The following is an 11418-nucleotide window of genomic DNA, read 5'->3' as shown; positions in this document are numbered from 1 at the left end:
ATTAGAAACTGTCTCATAGGGCATAAAGATCAGATCTGTGTCAGAATGTCATAAAGTGGGAAGGGAAAAGCTTGAAAAAAGGCAGTAGGAGATGAGGAGACACTGGAGATCTTCCAGACCAGTAAGGGATTTTCACTGGGGTTTTTTTGTTCAAGTCCTCTCTAATCTTACTAACTTTCAACACCAGTAGGCAATGCTTGAGGCTGAGCTCACCAAAATCATGGGTTCTCATTGCTTCAAGCAACTTAAACCATAATGACTGGGGACCTGGACTCCTTAGAGCAGCACCGAGGCAGAGCACTGGAAGCAATGGAAAGAGGAAAGAAGGAATATCTAAATAGGAGAGAGAAAGAAGGAGGCAAAAACCCTGAGAAGCACCTGGAAGCTTTTTAAGCCTCCAACCTGAAGAAGCAGGGCCTAATGCCACATGTCTATTAGCATCACCCACAACACAAACCAAGCCCCTCACCACTGCCACAGCAGTGTCTGTACTTACAGATGCAATGCGGTGACAGCACGCAGAACAGTCCATGGGACCCACAGAACTTCAGAGAAAAACAAAATCTTTGAAAAAATAATTACTTTTATATTCATTACAAGCAAATTCTCTGTCTTATGCGCTATGAATAAGGCTGTAGACAGGTTCTTAAAGGTGAAAAAGGCAACTCGTAACACAATCTCCAAACCAGCAGATTCGTTGTTGTTAAAGTATTTTTTTGTCACTTCAAACTTTATTCCCAAACAACTATATTAAAAATAAGATAATTACAAAATATAATATTGCAAGTCAGAAGCTATTTTTCCACAGTTTCCTATCCAAAATAGACTTAAATTAACAGAGGAGAAGTTATTACTAGTACTCAAAGACCATGTAATGCATTTAAAATATGAGGTTACACGTAGACTTAACTCAGGAAAGCAGTTAAATCCATTCTTGTTTTCAGGAAAAGGGAAGTTTTCCTGACTCAGGGCCTCTAAATCAGAGGTATGACATATCATACAAGTACTACTTGGGCATACGGTAAAGATTTGACTGCTTTGTTTCACAAATTCTTGAACTCCACAGCAAGTGTTATTACAATATGTAGTAAAAATAAGCCAATTCAATTGAAAGTGCAATTCTCCTTTAAGAGCCAAGTTGTCTCTACTTTCATATATCATTCTTGCAGCAAAACTGTCATAAATTGAAACGGAAACATGATGACAGCACCCCACACTTTTTGGTAATTCAGAAAGTTCACATTAAATATTAGCACTCACCAAAAATGACACTCTGGTTCATTTAGTTATGAAAATGTTCTACTGATTCTGAAATGCTTTAGACATTTCTGACTATGAAATACATAGGCAGAGCAGCAGCTCTGCCATTGTAAAATACCCTCATTAATTTCTACAAGCTATGAATTCGGTGCTAATACCACTGATATTTTAACATCAATATTATTTGCTGGCACATGGAACTCATGGACAAAGCATTATAAAACAGACAACTCAATTGCTTTTTTGGATTTGATTAGTTTACCAAAAATTCTGAGATTCAAAAGCTGTTCTAGGTCACAGCCCTTCTCAGGACCTTTTTTTCCAGCCCCAGGATTTCTTTAAAACTGCATCCAAACAAACTGTAAAAAACATATGCAATGAAGCATCTGACGCTTCCCTTGGGAGACTTCTCCATAGCCAACAAGCTGGTTTTTTTCCCCAAGCTGAATTGTAATGCAACTTCATCCCACTGGCCATTCTCATGGAAGCAAGGAGAAAGAGTCCCCAGGGAAGGCAACAGGGGAAAAAAAATTTTGAAAATCATTAAACTACACTCAAAGAGTGTATAAAAGCAATTCAGTGTTGAACTGTGTTGATGAAAGGGGAACCCTGAAGGTAAGGGTTAACTCAAGTCACAAAAGCAGCTTCCCTACTCTCTTCTCCTTTTGCACAGAAGAGTCACAGATGCCTGTGGATGGCTCCTAAGAAAAAAAAAAAAAAAAAGCGGTATGAAAAAACGTTTATCATTCCATAACTACACCTTTGGGAAAAGAACCAAAGTTCCCTTAGAATTGCTTAGCTTCCTACTTCCCAGAATAGGAAGAAAAGCACTTTGAAAGTTATTAGTACAGTCTTGAAAAGATACCAGCCATGATATCTTCCACTTCTTCTCATAAACAAATGAAACTGCTACGCTACACAGCACTACCACAGTTTAACAGAAACATTGTACAGTCTATTGCCAAGAGCATCCAATAAAAGATGTTGCCAAGGGAGGTATCATAAAATATCTGATTTAGTCTATAAGGATTTTTCTTCCCTCACAACCTAATAAATAGTATCTTCCTTCTTATTTAGCATATCCTACAGCTAAAGAATATATTTACTTTTTTTATTTCTTCACCTTCTCCATTACTAGCAAGAATTGGTGAAAAGACAATTTAGAGAATTAGTGCAGGATGTGTATGCAGACAGTAATTTTGAAAACACTATAAAGAGAAAACTCCTGGAAGGTATCATACAAAAAGAGACAAGAGAAAGCATTTCACAGCCGTCACTCATGTCAGCCACAGAAGCAAATTATTTGTCATCTAAAAAGGTATACATTTTGTAATGTAATACCCCAAATCAGTATTTAAACAAAAACAACAGATACCCTCCAGGAAACACCTACTCCCCTCTGCTGTCAACAGAGAGACTCCCAAGTAACATCAGAGGGACGTGGATGCGAATTTGATCTCTGTCCTTCTTCAGAATCTCAGAATCAAAAACCAAAAAGGCATGGCAATGGCCAGCAACAGCTATACACCAAAGGCCAAATTCATTTAGAAAAGAAAACTTAACCAATTTGTTAATCAATAAAAAGAAGACTAAATGAGCTTGAAGAGATTTCATGTGTTCTCATCTGCAACTTCCTTTCGGCGCTGGGCCCGGAAATGACGCTCAATATTTATTGTCACTTCCCTCTGCAAATTTCTGCTGTTAGTTTTTCCAGCTGTTCTGATCCAAGGGTGCTGAAGTACTTGTCGTGCTGTGTAGCGCTTCTGGGGATCCACTATCAACAGCCTGGTTATGAGGTCTTTTGCTGCTATTATGAAAGAAAGAAAAGAAAAGAGGGAAAAAGAACAGTGACGTGATGATGCTGACAGTTATACTACACAAAACATCCTTCTTATTTTTTCTTATTAGTTTTACCATAATGACTTTTGTGACTATCCCCAGAAGATATTCCAACAACTGGATTTAGAACTAGTGACAGGAGATGTTAAATCTCCAGCATATCTTTTACTGGTATCATTCTCCCCTTCAGAAATAGAGGAGAAAGTGAAGGAAATTAGATCTTGAAAGTGTGTCGAAAGCATGAGGTGTCCAGATTCACAGGAATTAGCATTGGGGGTCTCACCCCTCAAGGAGCATAAAAGTCGTAGAATGCTGTTGAGAAAGTTCTTTAACTGTATAGGGAGAGAGGGCTTTTAGAGTTTCAGCTTTTGAAGAGCACACAAAAGACACTGTACTAGCCTGCAAGAAGGAAAAAAACTACTATGTGCAGACCCCATTGATCTCAACAGAAAATCCACACTGTGTTCTGCAGAGCAAGGATTTCATTCTCAGCTTTTGAGATTTTTGCACACACCTTTACAATCCAACATAACCCTGGAGATTATTTTGTTACATTTTCTACAGAGATAATTCACGTAAGCAAGGTGAGGAAAATCCCTGCCCTTGCCTCAGGAAAGGAGCAATCCATTAAATCAATCAGATCTCATATTCAGACTCACAGCCATCAATACTACCAAACTAAAGAGAGACCTATAAGACACCCCACGTTCACTGAGCTCACTGCCCTGAACAAAAGGGAGTTCTTTGCTTCTCAGATCTGCTACACATGCTGAATCTTACCTGCAGAAATATTGTCCCAGTATGGGGACAGGAACTCATAGTGACCCAGCTGTATGATCTGAAACAGCTCTTCTTGATCACGATCCTGACTGCGAAAAGGGGGAAAACCGCAGAGCAGAATGTAAAGGATCACACCAGCTGCCCACATATCTACTTCGAGCCCATAGCCTAAGGAAGAAAAAACAAACCAAAAGTCCTGTTTCAGAGAGAAAACTCGTAACTTATAGGGAACTGTTTCTATTTCATTCTGTCTTCCAAGAAACACAGAAGCTCTGCTCAGTTTCTAAAAAAGATGAAGTCAGTAGAAGAATAAGTGGCTGGTACACCACTCATACAAGCTGAGCTGCTCTGTCTGTTAATAACTACAGCTCTCACAAAGTGCCTCTCTTCTCCAACATGTTTCACAAACACTGTCTCACAAGGCCAATGTCAATCGGAGACTAATTGAGAAAACACAGCATATATTTCTAAAATAGTCCTCCTCAGATTCCCTTCAAAAAAGCACTAAGAGAGTGCCAAGTTTTGACTGAAATTGAATATAAGTGGAGATGTGCAACCCAGCTCCACAGAACAAAACCCAGAAATAGCTTTGCTTGAGTCATAAACAAAACTGAATCCTTTCCAGGACTGAATCTTTTTGGATACGAAATCTCCAAAACTTCTTCTGATGCGAAACACGTTTTAGGTTGTTACATAAGTTTAATCACAGAATGGTTAGAGTTGGAAGGGACCTTAAAGATCATCGAGCTCCAACCCCCCTGCCATGGGCAGGGACACCTCCCACCAGACCAGGTTGCTCAAAGCCCCATCCAGCCTGGCCTTGAACACCTCCAGGGAATGGACATCCACAACTTCCCTGGGCAACCTGTTCCAGTGCTTCACCACCCTCACAGGAAAGAATTTCCTCCTAATATCTCATCTAAATCTCCCCTCTTTCAGTTTAAAACCATCAGCCCTCATCCTATGGCTCCACTCCCTGATAAAGAGTCCCTCCCCATCTCTCCTGTAGCCCCCTTCAGATATTGGAAGGCCGCTATAAGGTCTCCCTGGAGCCTTCTCTTCTCCAGGCTGAACAACCGCAAACTTTCTCAGCATGAACAATCCCAACTCTCTCAGCCTGTTTTCACAGCAGAGGTGCTCCAGATCTCCGATCATCTTTGTGGCCCTCCGCTGGACCCATTCCAACAGGTCCATGTCCTTCCTGTGCTGAGGACTCCAGAGCTGGACACAGTGCTGGGGTCTCAGAGAGCAGAGTAGAGGAGAAGAATCACCTCCCTCGACCTGCTGGCCACGCTGCTTTTGATGCAGCCCAGGATGCGGTTGGCTTTCTGGGCTGTCAGCGCACACTGCTGCTCATGTTGAGCTTCTCATCCACCAACACCCCCAAGTCCTTCTCCTCAGGGCTGCTGTTAACGTACACGTTCACAATGTTTTTGCATCTTTCAGGGCCTTGGAAAGTTGTTTGGGTCACAGTCATGAAATGGAGCTGACTACTCTCAGGCTGCAACATGAACTTTTTCTTATTTACCCACTTCAGCAATGACCATCTATGACATTTCATGGCTTTTCTGCTTGGAAATCAGTGTTACATTAGCATAGACATTAATAATGCAAACATGACTGACGTCATGCATATGTTTATCAAAAGCTAAAAGGTTTCATTTCCTTTCACAGACTACACTGCTAGCCAACCTCCTACCCTGTATCAGTAGGCTGAAACATTCTGGAGTATTTCCATGGTTAGGAAGTTCAGAGTAATTGTATGATTTATGGCAAATTATAAATATATACACTCACCCTTCTCCGCAAGTATTTCGGGGGCAACATACGTTGGTGTTCCACACACGGTAAATATGGGTTTCGTAACCTGCTTTGCGAGGCCAAAATCTGCTAGTTTCAGTGTAGTAGATTTATCTGAATTATGCTGAACCTATACTCAACAAAAAATACATATATTTAGGCCACATCCATTTTAAGACAGCAAAAGATAAAGGAATTAATTAATGATAAACAGGAAGAAGTTCTAATAATAGTGCCTTAAAGTAAAGCAACATGAAATGGAAACAGTATTTGGATAAACAGAAAGTTGCTCCCCCCCCCCCATATACTGAGATGCTGCATATATTTAAGAGGACAAGCAGTAATGGAAAAAGAAAACTTTGCTGTATAAACTCTGGCACACTGTAATTTCCAAGAAATGAAAAGGAGGAAGACAAAAAATAACTGAGAGTCAATTAAATGTTATTGTTTCCTCTTGGGGAAGTAAACTCTTCTTTTCCCCTGGGAAAGCAAAGAACAATGCTGTGGGCGTCTTTATGCTTAAATGTGATATTCCCAGGTAAGCTACTGACTTTACAGTGCCTCTTGAAAAGTGTATCTCCATCACACCAGTCTCACCAAAAGAAAACCAAACCCACAAACAAACAAACAAAAGCTTTACTTTCTTCGCAAGTTACTCTGCTACTCTACCTGCTGCCCGGCAAATAAACGAGTCACAGTCATCACATTGTAATGTGAGTAGTTGGAGACATGGATCCATGAAGAACTGTTCTCCTAAATGGGTCTTTTAAGCAGTTCCCATCTCCTGCATCCACCTGGGAAGTAAGCAAAACACTTCTTCCCATTCTAATTTTGTAGGCGTGGGTCTTTAGCGCTATTTTGTAATGCAGTTAATGAAACACTGTTAAGAAAATATTCAAAGGCCAAGTCCTGAAGAATGTAGCGGTACAATTAAACACATCAGTACTCTTAATACTGGTGACCGATACTCAAATATTTTTTAAGAGGCAAAAAATGTCATGAATTTGCTTTAAATGAAAAATTGTCTATCTTTATAGGGACAGGATATCCTCTATAGGATACTGTCTTTCCCTTTTACTATAGGGAACAGATCAGCAGCTAAAATATCTACAAGAAAGCCAAAGAAACCTGGAGTCAGGTTCTGAATGGAGAAACTGGAATCTGATGCGACAGGTACACTCCATGCTTCAACACCTCACACTTCGGTATCAGACAGTGCTTAAGAAAGCCAAAAATTCAGGATGGTCTCTATTACAAGACAACTAAGGGCACAGATGGGACAAAATGTGCTCTTCTACATTACAGCTGACTAATCTCTGCCCATCATCTTTATAGAAACTGTAAGCACTCATCCAATTTTGATTAAGCAAGAAGGTTTGGTATTTTTTTTTTTTTAAGAAAAAATATTATATTACAAAACAATACATTATAGCCTATTAATCCCTTTTTTTTTCCTTCTATATAGAAAATACAAACACTCTTCCAGTTTTGATTGAGCAAAACATTTGGTTTTTTTTATGTTTTTCTAAGACAAAATATTTTTCAGCATGAAACTGAAAATAAAGTTTACTACAACCAGGCAGTCAAAACTTCTGTAGGAGAAAGCTAACATGTTGTAGCCATTTTCTCTATTTCATTAGTCAACTTCATGATGATTTTTTGCTGTGATACACTGTGGACACAATAGCTGACAAAAAAGAAAAATGAATTACAAAGGTAAGAGTTACTTTCTCGAGCAGCATCTATCCACAGGATTTATATTTTAACAATAAGTGTAATAGTGGTGGAATTCCAAAAAACTCACAGTTGAAATGCTCCATTTTATATGTACTATGAAAATATGAGCACGAATATATTTTCCTGTTGTATAAAAATGGCTTTTAAAATTACATAAGAAAATTTCAACTAATACCCTGCACGCTACCGTACAAATAATACTGCAATGTTTAGATAAACTTTTAGAAACCAGCAGGGGGGTGGAAAGGGTGGAGAACACACTGGTCTTAATCCCAATCCCAAAAATCAGCAGGCAATGTCTTGCTTTGTAAAGTAAACTGTTCCATTTTTTCTTTTCTCAGGATGCCAGACTCCTAATCTCTCCTCGCAGCACAAGGTGGCAACACTGCACCATCTGTTCTTCCAGGGAAAAACCACGGAGCTTTCGTTTCACTTGACACCCGAACAAGTACAACAGCACGTGCCGTGGGTATATTTTCACAGCTTTGTGGCAACCATTTCAAAGACAGCGTGTAACCTGTCAGCACACCTGAAAACCTCCCTCCAGAACTCCTCAGCGTCTTCACTAACGCTGTGCTCAGAACAACTCGGTCAGTTTGGACAGAGCGAGCATTCCCTTCAACCCCAGCTTTGTATTCTCCAATCTACCTTAGCATCACCTTGAGCATGCAAAGATGCTTCGCTGTAGAAACAAAAGCTTCTCAGGTCACTTTTATTCCTTCCTGAGGCCAGACTACTTACTCAGAGCAGTATCACATAAATGTACGACATGCTCCAGAGAAATCTAGCCTCTGACATCTACAGTATAGACTTTCTGAAATGGTGAGAACAAAGCAAAACCAGTAACATTAAATGAATGTATCAGCCTTACCGTGACAGCTAAAAGACAGCTATTACTGTTTCTGCATTCAAGACTACAAAGAATGGTTCCAAAATTCCATTTAAAAGTGTTGCCTTGTCTTACCTGCCTGTAGAGTTAATTAAGATAAGAAAGACCAGTATTCAGTGCATTTTCTATTGACAGCCAATTTAGGCCATACGACTACTTATGTCCTTCACAGAATCATAGAATCGTCTAGGTTGGAGGGGACCTTTAAGATCACCTAGTCCAACCATCAACCTAACTCTGATAAAAAAACCAAAAGAAAACCCTACAAAAGAACCCCCCACATCACTAAACCATGTCTCTAAGCACTATGTCAACCCGGCTTTGAAATCCCTCCAGGGATGGGGCCTCAACCACTGCCCTGGGCAGCCCAGTCCAAGGTGCAATAACCCTTTCCGTGGAAACATTTCTCCTAATATCCAATCTGAACCTCCCCTGGGGCAACTTGAGGCCATTTCCTCTTGTCCCATGGCCTGGGACTTGGGAGCAGAGACCGACCCCCCCTGGCTACACCCTCCTTTCAGGGAGTTGGAGAGAGCGAGAAGGTCTCCCCTCAGCCTCCTTTTCTCCAGGCTGAACACCCCCAGCTCCCTCAGCCTCTCCTCACAAGACTTCTTCTCCAGACCCCTCACCAGCTCCGTTGCCCTTCTCTGGACCCGCTCCAGCCCCTCAATGTCTTTTTTGTGGGAAGGGGCCCAAAAGGCCCAACTGCAAGGCAAGCCAGTACCTGGTAGTCTTGAACTAAAAGCAGTCAGAATTGTTCACTACTCCTTCAAACACAGATGCTACAGCAGGATATTAGAATATTGTTTGAGAATTTCTAGCTTTCCCAGCCACACATCCAGAAGATTATAATAACAAAGCCGAGTTCAGCTTCAAAGAAGGGATAAACTGATTTTTTCCTTTTCTCCTGTCTGTTGATGACTCCCAGTCCTTCATGCTCTTGTTTGTTTTCATGTCTACCTTGTAAAATCCATCAGGCTGTTTAAGATGATGATTCATGGCATTAATATTTCTCATACAGAAACACATATATATGGTAGCACAGATTCTTCTTACAGACATCACAAAAGCAAGCTAGCCCATGGAACTTTTTGTATATTTGAAATACATAGTGCTAAAGAAAAAGTACTGTTTACACATTTGAATTTCAGACATCCCTTGCTGCTAGCTAGAAGACTTTCTATAAAAAAATCTTACAGAAACTTCCCTGTGTACATTTATCATACTGAAAGCCCTTTGATAGGTAACCGGTTAAACATGATTTTAATTCAAATGCACTTGGAAACCTCTGGCAGTGCTTTGTGTACATGTAGACAATGTCACAAAAGCAAAGTTAAAAGATGGAAAGGCAATACTTGAAGTTCTCATACATATATGAAAACGAGAGAAAGAAAAAGGCAAGGAGGAAGCTCAAATGCATAAAAAAACTGTAACACACATCATTTACGAAGCTGACTGTTAAACAATTACCATGTTAGTATGTTTGAGAAGCGTACAAGAGTAGACAACCACAAACAAAACCCTTCCCTCTAAAAGCAGGCAAGGAGGTGACTTTGTGTCTTTTACAGTTATAACCTGGAAAAGCATGACTATACTTTGAAATTTCTCACTCACGGCTCAAGAAATACCTGTAGAATTACACAGTCCCTTAGCTAAAAACCTTGCCAGCAAATTCTGCTCCTCTGCGTAGCATTGAAGAAGTGACTGCCTTCTTTTCTGGGACCAAAAGCACCACATTGCTCACCCTTCGTAGCAAAGGTTTTCTCGCTGAGGTGATTCTGTCAGCAGACGGGAGGGAGTCAAAGCACCAGCTGTCAAACACATTTTGGTTTCGTAGTGCAAGTCACCCCCCTTCTGCCTCACAGCTATGCTGCAAGGAGTCTGATCGCTGCAGGGGGGGCAGACACAGCAGTGAAAGAAGGAGGGGGAAAACAAAACGGGATGCTGGTGGAGTGTTCCAGAAGTTTATAACTAGAGGACAGTTCCGTAAGAGGAACAGTAGTGCAGTGAACTAGTAATTAAACCAGGTTTCCAACTTTCTCCTGTGTCAATAATTTTACTATTCACTAGACATTAAAGTGTATTTCCACCTTTTCCTCTGCAGGGACAGAAAGTTTTCCTTCTTTTCCCAGCTGCTTATTTTCATGAAAGTTACAGAAATATTTCCGTCCTCAATTTGCTCTTTCTCTGCCAACTCTGATGGAAATTAGCCAGTAGTTTCAAAAATCATTAGGAACAGGGTTAGATTCTCACACAAAGCAAGTTCGCTGTAGACAAACACACTTCCTCAGTAAAACAGACCAAGGATCTTTTCCATTTCCCATTTGCTGGAAAGGGTTAGGGAAAAACAGTTGACAAGACAAAGAAAGGACAAGATTCGAGGGGTCTGGAGAATAAGTCTTGTGAGGAGAGGCTGAGGGAGCTGGGGGTGTTCAGCCTGGAGACAAGGAGGCTGAGGGGAGACCTTCTCGCTCTCTCCAACTCCCTGAAAGGAGGGTGTAGCCAGGGGGGGTCGGTCTCTTCTCCCAAGTCCCAGGCCATGGGACAAGAGGAAACGGCCTCAAGTTGCCCCAGGGGAGGTTCAGATTGGATATTAGGAGAAATGTTTCCACGGAAAGGGTTATTGCACCTTGGACTGGGCTGCCCAGGGCAGTGGTTGAGGCCCCATCCCTGGAGGGATTTCACAGCCGGGTTGACATAGTGCTTAGAGACATGGTTTAGTGATGGTTTTGATCAGAGTTAGGTTGATGGTTGGACTAGATGATCTGAAAGGTCCCTTCCAACCTGGACTATTCTGTGATTCTATGATTCTAAGACTCCAATATAGAACGAACAAGTCCACAGTCTAAAAGTATATACCCATTTCTGCCCTCTGTGAACAAAGAAAGTCTAAGGAGACTAATTCAGACTTAAACATCTGCAGTGTAGGAATCTGAAGTGAAGCAAGAGGTATCCCAAAACCAAGGACATCCCTGCAAGACGCCAGCAATTCCAGCACTGTGCTTTCTCTCCAGAAGGCTGCCCCCAGCCCCTGACAGACCAACAGGAGATGAACCTGTGAAATTTGCTTCAATACTGTTCATTATTGTTCCGCAGTGGCTGACGTTAAGATT

At 41.0% G+C, this 11418-nt stretch overlaps 1 protein-coding gene across 1 annotated transcript in view; it reads right to left on the bottom strand.

The window, feature by feature from the left end:
- Positions 1 to 705: 705 nt before the first annotated feature.
- The window catches only part of DCLK3 (doublecortin like kinase 3), a 30391-nt gene continuing 19678 nt past the window's right edge, over positions 706 to 11418 (bottom strand). The window contains exons 3-5 of the mRNA XM_074150278.1: positions 5677 to 5809; positions 3880 to 4047; positions 706 to 3067 (exon numbers count right to left, since the gene is read on the bottom strand). Coding sequence (XP_074006379.1) covers positions 2871 to 3067; positions 3880 to 4047; positions 5677 to 5809 — 498 coding nt within the window. The 3' untranslated portion in view covers positions 706 to 2870. The remainder of the gene's footprint in view (positions 3068 to 3879; positions 4048 to 5676; positions 5810 to 11418) is intronic.

Source organism: Numenius arquata, chromosome 7 (genome assembly GCF_964106895.1).
Source record: "Numenius arquata chromosome 7, bNumArq3.hap1.1, whole genome shotgun sequence".
Classification (NCBI taxonomy): Eukaryota; Metazoa; Chordata; class Aves; order Charadriiformes; family Scolopacidae; genus Numenius; species Numenius arquata.
Note: the sequence above shows the minus strand (reverse complement) of the source record. Positions and strands in the feature narration are given on the sequence as shown.